This window comes from Vitis riparia, chromosome 1 (assembly GCF_004353265.1).
Source record: "Vitis riparia cultivar Riparia Gloire de Montpellier isolate 1030 chromosome 1, EGFV_Vit.rip_1.0, whole genome shotgun sequence".
Lineage (NCBI taxonomy): Eukaryota > Viridiplantae > Streptophyta > Magnoliopsida > Vitales > Vitaceae > Vitis > Vitis riparia.
The window spans coordinates 2,472,060-2,493,553 of NC_048431.1; the positions used below are offsets into that span (position 1 = coordinate 2,472,060).

At 34.0% G+C, this 21,494-nt stretch overlaps 2 protein-coding genes across 2 annotated transcripts; one reads left to right on the forward strand and one right to left on the reverse strand.

Annotated features, from left to right (window-relative positions):
* Positions 1-3,845: 3,845 nt before the first annotated feature.
* LOC117914506 (phosphoenolpyruvate carboxylase 4) lies at positions 3,846-14,664 on the reverse strand. Its single transcript, XM_034829859.1, has 20 exons — positions 14,411-14,664; positions 13,764-13,927; positions 13,007-13,121; positions 12,573-12,650; positions 12,401-12,469; positions 12,232-12,310; positions 12,075-12,151; positions 11,881-11,976; positions 11,051-11,192; positions 10,130-10,261; positions 9,157-9,230; positions 8,744-9,025; positions 7,769-7,894; positions 7,581-7,682; positions 7,361-7,507; positions 6,596-6,694; positions 6,284-6,372; positions 5,703-5,829; positions 5,432-5,638; positions 3,846-4,912 (listed from the first exon to the last, which is right to left on the reverse strand). The coding sequence occupies exons 1-20, from the start codon at positions 14,564-14,566 to the stop codon at positions 4,088-4,090; spliced, it is 3,186 nt and encodes a 1,061-aa protein (XP_034685750.1). The 5' UTR covers positions 14,567-14,664; the 3' UTR covers positions 3,846-4,087.
* A 5,732-nt stretch (positions 14,665-20,396) lies between these two features.
* On the forward strand, positions 20,397-21,211 carry LOC117923272 (nudix hydrolase 1). The gene is made up of 2 exons (XM_034841500.1): positions 20,397-20,532; positions 20,605-21,211. The coding sequence occupies exons 1-2, from the start codon at positions 20,397-20,399 to the stop codon at positions 20,895-20,897; spliced, it is 429 nt and encodes a 142-aa protein (XP_034697391.1). The 3' UTR covers positions 20,898-21,211.
* The last annotated feature ends 283 nt before the right edge of the window (positions 21,212-21,494 follow it).

Consider the following 21,494-nt stretch of genomic DNA (forward strand, 5'->3'; position numbering starts at 1 on the left):
ACCCGCACGGTTTGGGCATTGAACGCTAACCCTCAACACATGCAAGGAGTGGCAAGCCTTTATAAGGGATGCCCTATGGGTCCAAAGCCCTAGGTAACAACATGGAGGGCCATATATAGGTGAAATGCCATGGTAAGCCTTCGTAACTCATGAAGGCTAGCATCTCTTTCATAGCTACCAAGACATGGGCATGAACATGTTGGTGCATTAGAGTGAAGCTGAGGCAAAGAAAATACTAGTGGAGAGCATTGGCCTGATTGGCTTCCTAAGGCCTCAAGACACCCAGGCGCACCCCTAAAGCATGGGCATGACTCGGTTGGCTTGGTACAAAAGCGTTATGCCTTATGCAACAGAGATGAATGTCGTAGGTACAAGGACATGGGATGGTGCATCTTGGCACGAGACTATAGCAAAATTGGGTTATAGAAGCATCAGTGTGGGTAACAAAGGCATGTGGGTGCATGGCATCCTGCCCCTTAACACATGTAAAGCATGGAAAGCCTTTGTAAGGGCGGCTGTGGCGGGCACCAAGCCATAGGCAACATCATGTTAAGCCATGGGTGCAATGTCATGGTAAGACTGGCATGACTCATAGGCACAAAGACATGGGCATAGACATGTTGGTGCATCAGAGTAAGGCTGAGACAAAGCCATGACGTGGGCATGGGCTCAAGTAAGGCATGAATTGAGGCAAGTTGTGGATCAAGGCAATCATGGGGTTGAGGCAAGACATGACCACGGGCTGAGGTATTGTAAGGCCTTTGGGCAAGGACAAAATATTGGGCATGTGCTGATATGCAACAGCGTTGGGCTACACATCTCACCTGGGTTGGTACCAGACAACGGGCTATTTGGTATGCATATGTAAGGAAGATGTCACTTTTATTAGTGTCAAAATTGATTATTTTGAAGAAAAAAAAAATTAATTCAATAGAAAATGCTCAAAGGTGACGGTTCTACAAGTGTAATTATTAACATCAATCAAAGATAGTGTTTCATAAAAGCGTCATTGAAAGCATTAATAAAAAACAACGCTTTTAAAAATATAATTGTCGCTCAAAACCTACAATCATAGGTTAGAAGATGATGTTTTAGCAAAACATCATCTTTTATCTTTCTCGACACACAAATCGAAGGCTAAAAGATGATGTTTCCAATTAACAAACTTGTCATTTTTATTTATTCTAATAATTATATTTTAATTATTAGAATATACATTTTTTATTTAAACCGAAGGCAACTTGTCTGCCTCTTCTATGGACTCATATGACATGTATCACAATTTAATTTGAGGAAGTTATTATCACGTGTCAATTTTACTTTATCATATAAATCTTGCATTACATGCTTTATGAATTATGATGCATGACAATTTGCAATTGATTACAACTTAAATTAATTGTGAATATTTAGTTTTAATATTATCTATAATTATCTTAATTTGAGTATATCTACATCTATTTTATAATAATAAATATGAAAACAATGTAAATTAAATAATGTAATAAGTTTTAAAATTAAAAATAATATGATATATAACTTTTGATATGTAAATAAAATTAAATAATAAAATTTTTCTTTCATTTTAAACATATCTTCACATAAATATTATATATGTTTTATTTGATAAAATTAAAAATATAAACATATTTATATTTATCCTTATTATTATTATTTAATTTGTTAATATCAAATATAAAAAAATTAATATCCAAATTTAAAAATATTTATCCATAAGCTTAATTTTTTATAATTATTTTAATTTAAAAAAAATAAAAATTATATATTTATAAAACTATACCCACATATGCAACTAGTCAGGGATTGAAAAATGGGGAAATATTCTATAGTCAACGAAACGATAATCGCCACGATCCAGCGAAATATCGGTGAAGCACCGATAAATCGGAGAAAAATCGCACGGAGAAGCCGGAGGAGGAGCCCAAAAAATCGCCGAAAATATCGCCGAGTATTTTTACCGATTTTTCGGCAAATTTCCCGATATTTCCTACCAGTCCAGCCCGCGCACAGCTGTCCAATTTTTTTAAAAAAAAAAAACATAAAATGCTATTTGGTAATCTGATCATGATTTGCAGGCAAAGGTTGTGTTTTTCAGGCTGGCTCAAAAATCGTGGATTTAGGGTTCGTGAAATTTAAATCCAATGGCACAACCGCAAAGAGACCCCTAAAACAGACCCAGAAAACACAGGGAGCAAAGGAAAAGCAATTTTTTTGGTTTTCTTTGGGGGTTTTGAATGGATTTTCTCGGAAATCAAACAAGGATGAATTTTCCCTGAAATCGAATGGGGGATGGATTTTCTTGGGAATCAAACGGGGGTTGCAAAAATAATAATAATAACATGATTAGATTAGTACCTGCGAGGATTGAGAGTAGCAGAGGAAAATAGGGCTTTTTTGGGGCGTTGGAGGACAACTTCAGAAAAGGGTTCTTGATGCCCGAGAGAGAAGTGGGCCCTTTTGATTTTTAGATTTAGTAAAATAAAAATAAATAAATAAATAATATGAGAACAATTTTCCACTCTCTATATAAATAATTATTAATTATCAACCTTTATTTTGATTATTAAATAAATTAATATTAATAAAAAAAGTTGTTACCACGTATTTTTAATAAAATTTAAAAAATTAAATCTATATTTTATATAAATTAATTTAATTTTTTATTTAAAATATAATAAAATATATTTTAATAAAAATATTTTAAAATTTTTTTAATAAATACCGTCTTCAACAAGATGAACTCCCTTCATCTAACAATATAATGAAACCACGATCTCTTTCTTACTATAAGGACTATTGCAATCTCATATGTATTATATTCATGTATAAATTATTTTTATTCAATAAAATCAAATATTTCTTAACTTAATCTAACTTTATACACTTTCAAAATTCATATATATTATTTTTAAAATTTAAATATCAAATCTACCGATATATCTCGATTTTTTCTTCTTAATTATATATATGTCAATTACACTTACAAGATAACTTTAAAATGTGTATTCTTACTTATTTTATCATTTTTTTGAAGATTTTTCAAGCACTCCTATTAATTTTAAATAATTTTCACTCCACCGATATTTCTCCTATATTTTCAATATATCCGTAAAATCGAATTACCGATATATTCATAAAAATAAATATCCTTGCAACTAGTAAACCCTAACCCAGTAGCTTTTCTATTCAATGACTTGTGAAAACATTAGCACCAATGTGAATCAGCCATGGGTGGAAGACTTGAAGTACGGAAGTACCCCAACTTCCTCAACTAAATTGTTTGAATTCAAATGGAGAGTCAGATGTGAGGGAGTGTGCATCTAGCAATGTATATTTAAGCCTCTATGATAAAAAGGAATGCTCTCTACAAGTAGTGTAATTCTTTATAATTTTTTTAAAAAAATAGTACCACTAAAAATAATTTATATTGAAAATGTGAACACATGATTGTCTTTTAAAAAGACAGTTTAATATAAAATAAAAAAATTAATGACCAAAATGTCATATTTTTGTATTCACTTTTTAATAATATTTTTTAAAATAAATAATATTCGGAAAAAAAAAAATTTCCAACCAAGAGGAGTTTTGTGGATGTTACACCACCCAAGTTGATCAACCAACCCAAGGTTGTTGCACAACATCTTGCTTCTACCCCTCTAGACAACACCCTGGCAGGATGGAAAATCTTTAAAATTCGCCATCTCATACGGTTGATTAATTTGTTCTTTTAGACAACAGCCTGGGACCAGCAGTGCATGCATATGAGTTGGCAATTCATTTCTTACAGGGACAACAATACCTCCTGCAGTTTTAGCCCAGCAACATATATGTCAACAACCTCCTCCTATAAGATAATAGAGAATTCATGTCCGCTTCAGATAATGCGACACTTTTCAATCCTGATGAGCAAGTTCCACTTCGGTTGTGCTATATGTTTATGTTTTTTAACAAAACCTAATGACTGATATGGATACAGTAGACAAACTCTTAACATGATTGCTGTTTTGGAAACAAAGAGAAAGACTTTCAGCTGACAGTGAGCCTCGTTGGAGCGCAGCAGTTTCACTCAACCTGTGTTCCTCATCCCAGCAGCAATCCCATTTATTGTGATAAGCAAGGCATCTCTGAGTTTATTGTTATCATCGTCACGTCTCAACCTCCTCAGTATCTCAACCTGCAACATGTTCATTGGATTGAGAAAAGGAAGCCGGCTCTCAATCAGTCTCCTCAAGCTTCGATTATTCTGAGAGAGTTTATCATGCCCAGTAACCACCAAGACATACTTCCCTGTTGTCAAGAGCTCCCTCCTTAGGTCAGCACCAAGCTCTTGCCTACTTGGTGACACAAGAACTTCATCATAATGCTTGGCTATGGTAATATCCGCTTTCCCTAAGACCATCTCTATAAGGTCAATGGTAGATTGGAAGAAAGGCCATTCTTTATACATTGCGATTAGGTCTTCTTTATGCCCCTTCTCACAAACACCCTTTAAACCTGACCCAACTCCAAGCCAGGCAGGAAGGACAAATCTGGTTTGAGTCCATGCAAATACCCATGGAATTGCACGAAGATGTCCAATTCCTGTTGAGTTTTTTCTTCTTGTGGGTCGGCTTCCTATGTTAAGGAAACCAAGCTCAGCCTGTGGTGTAGCTTCATGGAAGTAGGCTAGGAATTCTGGGTTTTCATAAACTGTACTCCTATAACATTGGCCACTGATTTTCGAGATCTCCTCCATTAGATTCCGCCATTTTTCCTCCCTAGGTGGAAGTGGAGGCCGCATGGTTGCAAGCAGCACAGCAGTCGTGTATATTTCTAGTTGCCGCACAGCCGTGTGTGGTAACCCAAACTTAGCTTGAACCATCTCTCCTTGCTCAGTTGACCGGAGAGTACCCTGCCAATTCAAAACAAAAAACCCAATGCGATTTAGGAGGGAGTGCTATCCCTTCTGAGAATATAACCTTCTGCTCTTAACCATTGAAAGCAAGGTTGTAAACTCCAATGTGGATTATAACTTGGGTCAATTTGGATATCAAATGAACTCAAGGAATTAAAGGAAATTTATGAAGTTCAAAAGAGAAACAACAATTCAAGCCGTGCTTATAGTTTTCTACTACAAGTTCCTTTCAAAATTCAGCCACATTGGTTAGGGTTCTCATAAAAGCTTATTAAATTTCCCAAGTTTTCAAAACTGCAGTTAGATGTTTCCTCAAATGTTGTACCCCACACAAGTTCCAGACCAAAGATCATTGGTTAGTTAAGGAACTAGCATATCCTTTTCCTAGTTTTAGAATGGAGTAGGAAGTGTAGTAACAAAGCAAAATGGAGAAGGAAAACTTAAAATTGTTGATTGAAAAAATGGAAAATAAAGATTAGTTATTTTTTGAGGTGCTGAACTTAATTGATAACTCACCATTACAGAACCAGGTGGTTGGGATTGAATGGCAAGATATGTGGGGCCACCACCACGACCTATACTCCCTCCACGCCCATGGAAGAGAGTAACTTTAATCCCATACTCATTGCATGCAGCTACAACATCCTCTTGTGCTTTGTAAAGTTCCCAAGCAGCAGTGAAGCGCCCAGCATCTTTACCAGAGTCAGAGTATCCAACCATCACCTGTTCACAATAACCATAATAAGCTCATGGAAAAGTGATCCTAATGCTTTTTGTTGATAAATACCTCCTGGTGCCCATTATGGTTCTTTATAATATGCTCCCGGTACCAATCTATTGATAACAATTTCCTGATCACTGCCCCAGCTCCCCTCAAGTCCTTCACAGTTTCAAATAGAGGAACCACCCGTAGCCTATTCCAAGATATATGAAAATTTAGTAAGAATTATATCTTGTTTGTGCAACAATGTAAACCCCAGTAAGGCTGAAAATGCTAAATTCTTTAATCCCACATATTATGCTATGAATACATAGAATATTTTTCTTAATTTTCATTTTTCCTAAGTGTTTGTTTGCTTTTTCCCCAGGAGTAGTACTCTAAGCTAGTCCTATTATCCATCTTTTAATCTGTTACTGCAGGAAAGTTCAGTGTATAAACTCACAATCCTACTCAATATGACAGTAACATCAAGAAGAGAATCATTTTCTTTAGGGAGATGGATTCCCAATCAACTACTTTTATTTCTCTGTTTTGTTCAGATTCCCTTAACCATAGAACAAGTCCAAAAGCACAAATTTGACTTGTTAAAATCTATCGAGAGGGATTTCTAAGATTGCCTATCAATGGAGTGATGGTAGTGATCTTACGTTCCACCAGAACATGGTCTGCCCAGCTCCCCACTAACAGCAAGTCGGGCATCTTTTTGCAGAAGCTCCACAGCAAGGACATCGCTTGCCTGCAAGGCCAACGGTATGGTTATATTTGTGTTATGTTTGTGTATCAATAACGCCTCAGAGAATTCAGAAATGAAAATATGAATCAGTAATCCCTCTGAGAACAAAGAATCAAAAGAGACTCAAGTACTGCTCCTCATTATGTAGCTTTAATACCAAATGCCGAACTTTTGTTGGTAATAATCATAAATTTTGTGCAGAAAATTTAGGAATAACTAATCATACATTGGAGGCCATAGAAATCACATATGCTCCAAATGAATCACTCCCTATCTCAGCAGCAACTCGGAAGGTATCCAACACTTCTTTAACATCAGCAACAACCTGAAAAGACCCAATAAAGCAAAAATATGAAGCCAGAAAAGAAGGGTGGGGGGGACAAATACATGATATGGTAGGGACCATTCAAACACCTTAATAAACTTCAAAATTTGCTCACACATGTGATACTGGATCACCTACACAGTACTAAGTTTATCCAAGAAGTTCCTCGATAACATTCTATACCTGTGGCACTACCAATTTCAAGACATCTGAAAATATAAAAATAATTTTTTTTTTTAAATGTACATCTAAAAATCCCAAGGGAAAACCCAATTTACCGTTAACACATGGAAGAACAAGGAAGGGAGCCAAAGTATCAGAATATAAAAATAAGACACCTTATTGAGAATTTTTATAGTGTCTGTTTTCTCAAGGTAAGCTACAAAAGCGTTTTACAACAATGATAAAATGTTTTAAGGAGCCCAATAAAAAGGATTTCATACTACCATCATTTGGAAATGATGATAAACCACATCCTATGTTTTCACGTCTCAGAAAAACTATAGATGAAATATAAGCCGCTCAATAGTGGTGACTTAACTTCAGATTTTTTAAATCCCTATGACATTGCAATAATCAGGAAAACAGTTAGAAAACCAACATTTCAACTGTTTACACATTTTAAATATTATTTTAGATTGGGATCATCATATCAAATCACCATACTTCTATAGTTGGAGGAACCAGAGGCCTCTTCCCTTTCAGCTCTCTTGTCAGAAAATCCAGTTTTCTTTCTTCATCCCACTCACTATATATACCCATATCCAGGAAACTTGTAATTGCATCTAGTGTTTCAGCATGCCTAGCAGATTCCTGTCCATTGCACAAATGAAGTTAAACAAATAACCTATAAACATTGCAGCTTATAACCCAAAACAAAACATACCTGGCGCAAGTCAAGCTTCATTAATACCATTCTAAAGGTAGCAACTCTTCGGATGAGATCAGCAAGCCGACCATCAGCTAGGACACCAGATCCACATGATTGCTGCAAACATTGATAATTTTACATCAATGATATATACCAATATAAAAACCTTAACACAAGAAAATGAAGCTAGTTGACTTAAACACCATAGATTCATGGCACAGCAGTAGTGGTTCCAAGAGTTCGTCTGCTGTTTCATAGTAATCCCCAGGATCATGTTCGCAAGGAAGATCCTCAAGAAGAAGCTCCAACCGTCTTTGTGTTTTCATAAGCTGAATTGATGTGACATACACAAACATTTACTCTTTCATCATCATTAAGGTAACATAAAAGGTTAGAATGCTTCAGCCTTTGTAAATAAGAAAAACAACAACCATGCAATAGCAATCAAGAGAATCAAAATGGCATACTCACTCCTCAAAAGCATTACCATTGTACAGTTGCAAACTATGTCAAAAAGATGCTTCAACAACTTATCACCCATTTGAATAATTTCAGATTTTTAGATTGGCTGTATTTATTTAAATCCTGCTCTGTAGTCATATCACTGTTTTGTTTTGTAGGGGAAAAAATAATATTTTTTCATGCATTTGTTTTGGCATCAAAATAAAAGCACTGAAAAAGAATAGTGAGAAGGGTGGCCAAGCACCCTTTCTTATCTTCAATACTGTTTCCTGACCTAAAAGTTATGTATCATTTTCTGTCTTAATTTTTAATGTTTTTTGTCCGAACAAAACCCAAGACCAAGAGAAGATGCAAAACCAAGAATTAAAATAATGTCAACCAACTATAGAGCTTGAACCACCAGAGTGGTTGGATTCTTCTACCAGGAGATTCTATCCCTGTTTCCTTTCATTTTACTGTGCATTCCTAAAATATGTGTCCCAAAATATTTCCTCTCAAAAGCGCATCAAAAGTCATCATTCAGAAAAACAGACTGAGACCATGAAAATGTCAAATTAGAACCAGGCATATCATGGGCAAATTGCTTCTCCTATGCCAGTCACAGGCAATTTTATTCTCTATCAAGACCAAAAGCACATAAGTTTTCAATACCAGCTTCACCATGTAACTAATGACCACATATTGATTATTGGCGTTCCTAAATAGGAAAGGATTACCTTGTCTTTTACATTTCCAAGAACAATCCTATAAGGAGCAATTCCAGGACGTTGAGGTAGGCTTGGCTCCAGAAGCTTCTGGAAGCTGGACCTTCCCAACTGAGATTCTGAAAATAGTTTCCTCTGAGAAAGGAGTTGACCAGAGCTGAAAGAAACAGTTCGGGGTGTCGCAGCTGACTGAGAATTGCTAGAATTAGCTACAGTTCCATTTCCATATGTTTTGCCAAAGTCCTTATTGGAATCCTGGAATGAAGTATCTGAACTTGAAGCAGCCTTACCATCCTAGAAATTTAAAAATAAAAAAGAACTCCATAAATATTTGCTAGAGAGGATGCAGAGGTAGTAGAAGGAAGAACCATAGAAGGTAAACAAATGCCACATAAAAATATAAGCTTTCCTAGAATTTGTTTCACCTGACGATTCAATGGCATGTAATCAGTTCCAGGAAATTCTAATTTGGGATACTTAGATTCCCCATCCTTGCATTCTACATGGAGGAAAAAAAAATGAACTATCAACTGTATTCATATGGATTAGCAATTACATGAAATGCAAGATCAAACAAAGAATTAGTGAAAGCACAGTTATGAAATGCAGGCAAGAAACAATCACTTTGCCAAAACATATGCCAAAAGGAAACTGTTGAGAATGGACAAAAATAACAGTTAATTTGCACTGTAGACCTGAACCCAATGATCCTTAAAAAGAAAGGATATACTCCAGTTTGGGCTTAAGGTTTAGCGTTGATCAGGACCAAAAGAAATTCCATAGTTTGAAAGCATGCACTTATATCATTGTAAAGAAATAGTTGAAATCTTGAAACAAAGAAAATAGAAATTGGAATATAGCCTTGAAACTTCAGAAATTTTGTCAAACATTCACCAAAAGTTATCACTGGTGGAGGGCTATTAAGCAGCAATAGAAGTTCAACAACAACGTGGCTATGATGTGGCAAGTCCAATCATTCACCAAAAACATCAGAAGTGTGTTTACCATCAATTTTATCACAAGAAAACTAAAATAAATTTTTTGAACTTGTAGGAATCAATGGAACAATTAAAGGGAGAGCAGAATGTGTATTTAAATACTATGGATAATGAATATAACAGAAATAGAATTTCTTTTAGTCAAACTTTGGCAAACTCCTCATATTCAATAATGAAACATAAAATCCAACATTCATCCAAAAAGCAACATATGTTCAAAAAAAAAGTATTACACAGTCGCACTAAGGTGCACTTGCACTTGCACTTACACTTGCCACTAAGTCAACCTGGTGTGTTCCCCAAGGAACAAACAAAACTCTTTCAGATGAATAGAACATCGTAAGCAACAAGAGATCTCAAAAAGTTTTTAAACAGAAAAGTGCCAAAACCATTTTCTGACCTGTGCAAGAGGGTAGGTCAGCTCCTGCAGGAAGTTGTCTTGGAAGGGTAGGACCTAGCTGACTGTAAGGTTTCAGTTGGCTCCTGTTCAGTGGTTGGTTCCGACTCTCATTCCGATCAACTGATGAAGTTTCTGGAGAAAAATTTTGACCACTATCAAACCATAGAAGCAGCTCAAAAGTATTCTAGTTGGAGCCTCATATAATTCAAAGAGAGATCCTCTGTTCATATTTGTAGTAGAAAAATCAATATAAACATACAGGAGTTGTGGACTTTTAGTGTAAAAACGCATATCCTCAAACAGAAAATTTAATGTAAAAAGATATTTAGCCTCACAACTTATGATTATCACTCATTGAATTTTAAATGCATTTTTCGGGGTGACAATCCCGTATCTGGATTTTCAATCTTGAAATCAAACATGGTTAGATCATAAACTAAGAAACTAATCTCTTAAGCACATAAGTCTACATAATATCAAATATTCTAGGTTCCAAATGACTCTGGGCTCCTCTGGACGGTTTTTCATTTTTTCTTTTTTTTTATTTTGCTAATTGAAGAACCTTCCATGGTCAAGCCCTTAGGACTCTCCATGGGGACCCAAACCTCGGGGTGTTGACCACCCCACAACAACCAACACCTAGTAAATTCAAGGTATCATCAGTGGCAAGATTCGAATCTAAGACCATATGTCACTTACTAGGACCACACTTGCCAGTGTTCGCCCTAACCAACTAAGCCACCCTGGCAGGTGACGGTTCCTCCTATGCTTGTGAACAAGCCAATTGTCAACAACAGGTCTGACGAGAGGGGACATCTATAAAAATAAAAGCAGGACAAACAGAAATAACAATTACAATATCCAAAAGTATTCCTCAATGCACCAAATTTCAGTAGAAACTTTGACAAGCCAAAGCCAAACCTTTTTCTAAAATTTCATGTGCCAATCTGGACAAGCTATCACTGCAACGGTTCATGGAAAGTTCAAATCTGAGGCTATCAACTTCCCGGATGTAGAGATCAATAGCCATCCACCTAGATAAAAGAGATACGTCTCGGGTGACCTGAAACAACAGACAACTATCTGCTATAACAACTACTATGAGAAAATAAAACCAGTCCTAATTGGTTTTATAATGAGCTAAAAGTTGCAGTAAACAAACCAGCTTCTCTCATTTACGAACTAAGTAATTTCTTTTCCTCATGTACAAATCAAAAAAGGAAGCAATGGGAATGTTTGGTCTCTTGAAGAAATATAGCATTGAAGAAAGATTTTGCATAATATGGAAACAAAACACATCACATCAAACTTCGACTATAATTGTTCTCTATATTTTGAGATTAAGCTTAACAATATCCATGATCTAGATGGAAAAATAATCCATCAATCCTGAGGAAAAAAGAAATGAAACTAGAAAAGAGAATCCAGTAGAAAATTTTCTTTCCATCCCCCTGTTTTAAGACAAAACTACACACACCCACACCAAAATGCAAGCAGGAGGGTACTATCAAAACACAATTCAGCACACCCATGCATCACATGTGTCATTTGAAATGACAAAACAACTCTCAACAAGGTGAACTTTGTTTCATCATTTAGATCTTCTACCTCAACAAAGTCACATAATTTCACCATTATCAGATTGTTTACTTTTATAAGCTAAATTAAATTAATAACCATCTAAAGAGGGAGATTTAACCATATACAAGGAGCAGACAATTCACCAAAGGCATCAATGTCAGAAGCCTCACCTCTGCAGTTACATTTGGATTTCCATCTCTATCACCTCCCATCCAAGATCCAAATTTTATTGGTGTGCAAGTCAATGGAAGTGACTTCCCAGTGTGCTGAAGGGACAAAATACAGAGCAAATTGTATGATAATGAAAACCATGAAACAAAGTATATGATCCATCAAATCTAGCGGCTAAAGATTGAAGACAAACCTTCTTTAGAGCATTGCTAACACGGCGTAAATAATGAGGTACAGCTCTCCAAAGAGACTGCTCCACAATGTTCAATCCTGGGAGAATAGAGTAAACATCTTTTACCAAGAATCAAAGCATAAAATTTTAAAGATATATAAAGCTCTGAGTCATTTACCAGCCCTAGCTTCATCAACAACAGTAGGTTTCTGGCGCCTAAGCTCATCTGTCTGCCATATGGAAGTTATCTCTCTCACCTACAAAAACCAGAACAAACTGTTATACATCAGTGGAAGATATTAATTGTATGAAATGGTTTTCCTGCATTATTATTAAGCGACAATTACCAGATCTTCAATCAGCATTTCCCGGTCCTCATGACCAAGATTAGGTCGGTCATTATAGTCTAAAAGATGCTGCAAGACAAAGTTCAGAAACAAGGACAAAACAGTAAACACAATTAACAAATTACATATTTATGTATTAGTAAAAATCAATTAGCATCATTAACAAACATACGGCAATTCTGATGTGTTTGTATTGTAAAGTACGTCTGTTAATCTGTGTGGGATGTGCAGTAAGAACAATCTCAACCTCCTGCAGCAACAAAAAGCAAGTAATAAAAACCAATTCTACAGGATTTCACAGCTCATAAAACATGAATATACTAAAATTTGAAACACTATTAAGCTCCAATTTATTGCATAAATAAAAAGGAAATTTATATATTTTTTTATTTAAAAAAAAAAACAAAATTGTGAAACTTAAATTCTATCTTGCCTGGAAAAAACCACAAGAAGATTGAGACAAATAATTCGCTCAGTAGGTGCAAGCTTTTCACTTGCAGTAAAAACAGAGTAAGTTTCTGTAACTCTTTTCTTTTGCTCACTTTTCTTGACAATCAAACAAGGAGTACCAGAAAATTGAAAGTGAAAGAGAAAACTATACAACACCTGCTTGCAAACAGTATTATAAAGCTCCTCAGGAGAAACTCCACCCTGCAACAGCTGATTAAAAATGTCATCACAAGATTTTGACATATGTGCCACATTTCGTGCCTTACGTAATCTGCATCAAGAAAATCAGAAAAAATGGAGTTTTCTTTAGTGATATGAGATCTGATTGTAGCAAGAATCAAAGATTGCGGATAGTTCTTTTTTTTCCGAGTATCTTTTTCTTTTTCTTTTTCTACCAATATTCCTGATCACTAATCAGGGCACCTCCATCATCAAGATAAAAGAGTGAAATCTTCCTTCCAGAAAATTACGCAAGGCAAATAAAAAATTAGAGACAAATTCAAAAATGCAGTTTTGTTTAACAAAACCAAACAAACAAGCATAAAAATTATAAAAAATTAATTTGATCTTTTCCAAGAACAATTTTCTTTTCCAAAACCTTACAATCAAACATAATAAATAGCACAGCATGGAAGACAGCACCTGAAGATTTTTCTGAAAATTGCAGTTCCTCATGCATTCATTTTCCAATTTGTTTTTTAAAGAAAACCCAAACAATTGAAAACCACTCATTGCCACATGTTGCTGCATTATTCATTCACAAACTTCCTGAAATTTCTGGAAACTACTGAGAATGAATGTCAGCAACCTAAACCAAACACGCCTGAATTGTCAATACAGCAACAATGAATCCATTTCAGCTCATCAGAACAACTTGCGGCACCTAAGGCGAATGATGGTGAAGCTGAATTACCTATGGTGAGTTTCGGCGATACCCATCAGATTAAGATAATGGCTGAATGCTCGAGCGAGAGTTAACGCTTCCTCCAAATTCATTTCGGATATCTCCGATATGAGCTGCTTCTCAAGCAGCTCAGCAGTGTCCTCGATCCCTGACGCCCTCATATTGCATGCACTCTGAAAGTACAAACCACCCAGAAACAACCATCATAAAAAAGCACCTTTTTCTCTTTTTGGATGCTCAGAAAATGAAGAGAAAGAACAAAAAACAAAATTGTGAAGCACGACGATCGAGTACATAAAACCAAAAAGAAACAGAGCTCCACCCAACTAAGCTTCACTACACAACCTTTTAGCTGACTTAAGTAGAATTTTCACTTTTTGGAAACCACAAAACGAAAAAACACAGACCCCAGATCTCCTTTTCTCCTTTCCTTCCATTTTCCTCTGTTTTCCCAGCAACCAAACAAAGAGCCAGAAAAACCAGAATTCGAAAGAAAAGACAGAAACCCAGAAAAGAAATAAGAAAAAAAAAAGTAATGAATCCAAGGAATCTCCAACAAAACAACTAAATGAAGACGATCCAGAGCATGAACTGGAACTTCAGAGAAGAGGTGTAAAAGCAGGGAGAAAACAAAGAAACGGGTATGGCAGAGAGACCTGAGCAAGGATCCGATTCCTTTCAAATTTTTCCATGAAATTGCTTCCCACTTCCCTCTGCAACACCTCGTTGAGAAGACTACCCAGCAACCTACAATCGTCATCAAAGCTCTGAAAAGAGATTTCCTCTGCAATATCATCTGTGGTGTCCGTCATTGTTGAAGCAACACAACACTCCAAAAACCACAAATAGAGAGACTAGAGAGAGAAACGGAGAAGAAAGAGGGAGAAAAAAAAAGAAAAAAGAAACAGAGCTAGAGAGAGAGAGAGAGAGAGAGAGAGAGAGAGAGGTGGCGATGGAGAAGTGTGGGAAGGGAGCTAGCCTCAACTACGAGTTTTCTGTTCGTTCCTGTTTGGATGTGGGGCCGAGCTTCACCGTACAATCCACCGCGGATATTCCGCCATGTGGCTATCACAGCGATATCATTGGTAAGCTCTGGGTCCTTCAACTTTCTGTCGTCTCCCACCACCACCTGATTCAATACCTCCATGGACTTCTAGACATTATTACACCCATACAAGGCATTATACCCATGGATTCTCCTTACAGAAATCATATCTTCTCTTTTACTTCAATGCTGTAAGTTCCATATCAGTCTCTTATTTAAAAAATACAGCAATTCCCTCCTCCAATCTCATAGGTGTTTTTCACGATGATTCTAGAGAGCGTTTTCAAAATTTTTTAATACTCGATAGTATTTCCAATTTTTTTAAATATTTAAAAAATAAAAAATTTTAAATATTAAAAAAAATTAAAAATATTTTTTAAATTCACCCACTAACAAATTCTGATTTAATTATAATATTTTAGGTATATAATGTGATGTAAGGACATTATACATCCTAAGTTGCTTTCTTTTATCCTTTTTTTATTTTATTTATTTATATTATGATTGGTTCATAGGTAATAGTTTTCCTTTTCTATCCAAAAATCAATTATACATAATAAAAATAATCTCACTTATTTATATTTGGATTTAAATTCCATTTCTTTTATATACAAGTCTTATTTATTTATATTGTAATTTTTTTATATTTTAAATATTAATGCAAATTTTATTCCACGTATTAATTGTTGAAATAAAAAAACTCAATATCATCTCTACTCAATGTCTTAAAATTTTTCAAAGAAGATTTCAAAATTTTAAGTGAAGCACATTGTCTCCTTGATATCATCAAAACATAAATTGTATTGTACAATTTCGCTTCTTTGAAAAGGATTGCATTGGTCTCCTTTCACAAGTGATAAGCACTTCAATTTTCATCACTTTTGATAAGGAACACGTTGGTATGGAGAACACCTCTCATTTCTATGGAACACTTACAACCATCCCCTCGAGCCATCTGGCTCATAATCTAATAATATAAGGTCAAGTAACTTTGTTCATCTAACTTAAAGGTAATATACAGACATACAATCAATCGAACATTGAATACGTCGTTTGATACGCTTGAAAGTATTAATTGTAATGTACATTAAGTGACTTTATTGACATAGTTATTACAAAACCAAAATACTAGTCTTAGGCTCATAAAGGCATGATAACGGTTATGAGCTGATAATCATTGACATTAACAATGGTAATACACATTCGAACATTATCAAATACACTAAAAAATACGTTATAGTTGGATAAGAATAAATTGTTACCCTCAGCTACAATGAAAAGTATGCTGCCATTTTTTCCAAAATTCATGCATGCAAGTCTAATCGTCGTCTAAACTTTGGAAGCTAGTTGGACTCTCCTTGTTGGTCGTGCACCAACAATTTCTATACTTTCTAATAAATCTCAAAGATGATAAAAACCAATAATGGACTAGTTAAATTCTTTTACATTGGTTGAAAACTTAAAAGTTATAATTTCATTTGTAACATTGGCCACTAGAAATCAAATAAGAAGGTGGATCGACTCAAAACAGTATATTCTCATTTCATATTATATTTTGTGGACCGATGTTGTTGTATCCTAATAACATCTTCCTCTATACTTTTTAATAAATTTAAAGATAATGAAAATAAATAACGGGTGAGTTGACTTCTTTACATTGGCTAAAAACTTAAAAATCATAATTTTATTAATAACGTGGGCGAATAAATCAAAAGATAAGTTGAATTGGATTAAGATAATATATTTACCCACGACATCACATTTCATGATATCAAGCTTATAAGTGATTTTGTAACACTACAATAATCTCTCTTAATATAACATTCCCCCGGTTTAAACCTATGATCCTTAATTAGGGCATCAATAAAGTCAACATATATCCAAAGGGGGCTAATGTTAATAAAACATAAAAAAAACATTTGCATTTTTGTATCTTGTGACTAATTTTGTGATTAAATCACTATATCAATTTTCGTATTAGATTTTAATTTTCGTATAAACTTTTTATAATATACGATGTCACACCAAAAGGAGTCATTATTATTACACCCATCATATTAAAACACACAAAACCAAGGAGGATAAAAGAATGTTAATGTTGATGTAACTTGGCCAATTATTAAATAGGGAAGTGCATGCAAGTGTAAGTGGTGGGGCATGGTCCGATTAGATTCACCATGTAAGGACACACTGGTCCCTATCGACATTCGCCCAACGCCCACTCAGCTTTTTGGCCATTGAAAGCTATGATGTATTGGCTTTGATCGGACATCAGATGATATAATACAAATGCGTTATTCGAACTGGTCCCGGAAAGAGGGAGACTCCATGTGTTTATTTTCTGACCTGGTATGGGTCTGTTTGCCTAGTCAGCTATTCAACGTCCTGAACCCAAATCCCTATTCTTAATAATGCTGCTTCAATCATAGGTTCCTTGAACAAATGTCAAACAGTGTATGGTCGTGGCGGTTGATCTTTTCAATGTGTAATCATTTTTTTTTGTCAAAAATTTAAATAGATCTAAACTTGATTTACATGAGTTGCTTTTGATTAATATCTGATTGTTATTAAGTATTAAGTTTATCTGTTTTTATTAATCTCTTAAAAATATTAAATTTATTTATTTTATATATTAAAAATATTAATAAAACAAATTATTATATTTCTTCTAATTTCAATTTGTAAATTAATAATGTGAAAAAAATTAATAATTAACATATTTCCAGATATAAAATGTCCAAATTATTACATATTAAAAAATCTGTAATAATAATTACACATTTAACTTGTTAGTCCAAGAGTTCTCCTAATCAAATTTTGATGATAATAAATCATGGTTAAGTGATCTAATTGGTTTAAATTGTAAAGAATCTCAGGTATAAATTTAGAAATTCATAAAATGACCAAATGGATACAAGATCGAGACATTTGGAAGACTTTTAATCATAAGAAATAAATGTAAAATGAATGCATGAGTGCACTTAGGCTTTACATATCTTTTTATGCATATTTAGAAAACTCGATTTATTATTTAAAGTTACAATTTCATTAAAACTCAAGTTTTATCAATTGTACCTTAGGCAAAATGTTTCAAAATTGGCATATTAATTTACCTAAAAACCTTACCTAAGTGTTAAAAATGAAAATAACTGAAAAAGATAGGTTTTCGGGGCCAAAAGACTAAACCGATTGAGACACAGGCCAATCGGCTCAACCGATCGACCGGTTGCCCTTGTTCGGTCGAGGTCTGGTCGAGGAGTGTAAAAAACACTATCTCTCATCCAATAGCCTTCTCTTCCCGTCGACCTTTGGTCGAGACAACGATAACCTACCAAAGCATTAAATATTCCAACGGCTAGTGAACCGATCGACTCCCAGGCCGACCGGTTGAGGCTATTTTTTGGATTTCTCGGCTCTTGAGGTTATAAACCTATAAATCAAGAGTTCCACTTTATTTATGATATAGAGAACACTTGCATTCAATTGTCTACCCACTTGTTATTGTCTTAAAAGTTCTCATTTTCTTCTTGGTGCATTAAATCTATACTTGCATATCCTTCAGTGCACCTTTGTGTTTTATCATAACTTAGATTTGTATTTGAGTTATCATTGAGTTAGGTTGAGGGATTTATTCTTGTAAAAAGCGAGTGTTAAAGTCTTAAAGTGAGTTGAATCTTGAAGAGATTGTGTAAGAGTCTATTGGAACCAGAATCCAATTGTAAAGGAGATTGAAAGCTTGATTGAAGTTTCAAGTAAGTGGAACCCTCACTCAATTAGAAGATCGAGGAGAGTGGATATAGACAAAGAAGTGTCGAACTACTATAAAATCTGAGTTTGTTTTTTCTAAACTCTATATCTTTATTTTTACTTCTATTGTGCTTGAATTTGTTGTGTTGAAAAATATTTTGAAAAACCCAATTCACCCCCCTCTTAGGTGTTTTTATCATTTAAGTATAACCTTTATTTTCTCAACCTGGTTGAAGTTTTGATAACTAGACAATAATTATGATTTTTAATTATATGCTTGGTTACTAAGAAGATATTAAAAAAATTAAAATTAATTATTGTTTTTAGTTAATATAATTTTGAATTTATTATTGAGATTAATTTTTAAATGGGAAGTAGTATTAAATATAAACTTTTTTAAAAAAAAAAAAATTTTATTATTTTAATATCTTTTATTTTCATTTTTTGAGTAAGGTATCTACAAAACTTTAAAGAATTTAAATTTCATTGATAATTAAATGAAATATGGAGCAAAAATAGTAGATGCATATAGTAGAAATTCGATTTCGGTTTCGGAATTTTGTAAATTTATTAGATTAATTTATAGTCTAAATTAAATGATTTTACATCTAAATTTTCTTGAGAACTAAGATAAAATAGAAAAGAAAAAAATAACCAAAACATATTAAAAAAAAATGATTTTGTTTTAAAAATTCTTTACTATAATTGTTGTCAAATATATTCCAATTATATGAGGAAAAAAAAACGCTACAATACCAAATTGATTCCTATCGAGGAGTATGATTAATAATTTTGTATGATGTCTACATTATAGTTCTTATTATTTTGTATTCATGTTCATCCCATTGATTTGTACCTTAATTTCATTCTTTTATATCTTTATCTTATTTATTTTTACTTTATACAATGATTTGAATTTACCATATATATGCAACGGTGACCATCGAAAGTTTGATAACTAACGATTTTTTACATCAATGATTTTTTTTAAACAAATACAAATGGGTATTCAACTTTGAGTTCAAATACGATGAAATAAAGAATTTGATGGTTGTTTTTATTTTTAAAAATAATATTTTAAAATAATTTTATTTTTATATTATTAAACACAAATGGAATAATGTTTCCCCCGTATATCAAAATATAAAGTTCAACCTACACAAACTACCCATTGAAAAAAATATTATGTCAGGTCGGAGAAAAATTACATGTTTGATAAGTAGATTTTTAAGTGTTGATGTATTCGATGGATATAAGGATCACATTAATATATCGGAATATCTTGTTCAAGCTACCTTATGTCTTTAAAAATTAATTAAAAAAATTTTAAAATTAGAGATAACAAAATTTGTTTGATACCTTAAATTTGTAAACGGTTTTAAAACCATTTTTTGATATTTAAATAATTTGTAGAACTATTTTGTCCTCAAAATCGGCCCATTTAAATATACCAAATATTTAAAATAATAATAAAAATAACTAAATTTAATAAAATAGTTTTTAATTGTGTACAAAATTTCAATATAATTTAATTTATTGAAAGGGATAGATATAATAAAAAATGCACTAAATGTACATGCTTTTGTATATATGAACTTACAAAAATAATATGATAATAATAATAAAATAATCATCACCTCAATATCAATAATAATATAATATAATATAATGGAAAGGGTGAAGTGTAGCATTGAAAACTTGGGGGCAAGGAAATCATGAAAACGACGTCGTTTTTAATTCAACACTTGGACCAATGCAGCCTCGGTCATACAGATACTAAAACCTTGGAATGTCTCCTTGTGTATATAAATTATAAATCGAAGCGAGGGCAAGAAGAATAGTGACACAAAATGGAGAATGGAGCGCCGGTGCCAAGAGTTGCCGTAGTGGTGTTTCTGTTGAAGGGGAACGCCGCGTTGTTGGGGCGGCGCCTCTCCTCCAACGGCTACTCCACCTTCGCCCTCCCCGGAGGCCACCTCGAGTTTGGTCAGCCCCTCTCTCAGTCCTTCGTTTATAATATTATTAGCTGATTTTGACCTCGAGATAGTCCCATTTCAGGGGAGAGTTTTGAGGAATGTGCTGCCAGGGAGGTGAAGGAGGAAACTGGTTTAGACATTGACAGGATAGAGTTCCTAACTGTTACCAACAACGTCTTCCCGGCGAACCAATCCCATTATGTCACCATCTTTATGCGCGCAGTCTCGGCCGATCCTCATCAACTGCCCCAAAATCTTGAGCCTCACAAGTGTTCTGGTTGGGATTGGTATGAATGGAACAACCTCCCAGAGCCACTCTTCGGACCATTGGAGAAGATGGTACAAGGGGGTTTTAGTCCCTTCCCAACTTCTTAATAAAGATGCAGAGAGAGTGATTAATTCCTGGGTTTTGCTCCATTTCTTGCTCCTTTCTCTTTGATGGGTTAGTTTAAGATTAGTCAAATTTTGTAATTGGCTGCTGAAATTGCCAATGATATAGACTCTGGGGATTTAATGAGTCTTGAGATTCATGCTTCTCTCTCAAGCTGGATGAAGGGCTGTTTATATAAAGTTTGTTTTAGATTTTTCTTTTTCTTAGCATATGAACAATTTATGAAGCTCTTCCTATGGAGGGTATGTTTGCTTCTACGTTCATAAAGTTTAATACAAATTGCCAACATGACAGAACCTTTACGTATTTGTTTGGGTAGAGTATAAATGAGTTTGAATCGTGGACATGCATAACTTATTTAATAAATAGATGATTTTTTAGTTAATCTACATGTCATAAATTTGACTCAAATTGACACATCTAATAATCTAGTTATTAACTTAATTATATCGTTAAATTATTTAATTCATTTTTAAATAATTAATTCAATTAAGTCATAAATATGTTTGATTAAAATATTTATCATATAGGCATAGTAAGATATAAGTCAATTTGATTATTAAATAAGAGTATTTAATTAT

Excerpts from the sequence above, each read along its gene's own strand:
- LOC117914506 (XM_034829859.1), bottom strand. The coding sequence starts at position 14,566 with ATGACGGACACCACAGATGATATTGCAGAGGAAATCTCTTTTCAGAGC. Across the intron at positions 12,470-12,572 it reads ACAAACACATCAGAATTGCC|CATCTTTTAGACTATAATGA; the intron begins GTATGTTTGTTA and ends TTTGTCTTGCAG. Across the intron at positions 7,683-7,768 it reads TGCTGTGCCATGAATCTATG|CAATCATGTGGATCTGGTGT; the intron begins GTGTTTAAGTCA and ends CAATGTTTGCAG.
- LOC117923272 (XM_034841500.1), top strand. The coding sequence starts at position 20,397 with ATGGAGAATGGAGCGCCGGTGCCAAGAGTTGCCGTAGTGGTGTTTCTG. Across the intron at positions 20,533-20,604 it reads CGGAGGCCACCTCGAGTTTG|GGGAGAGTTTTGAGGAATGT; the intron begins GTCAGCCCCTCT and ends GTCCCATTTCAG.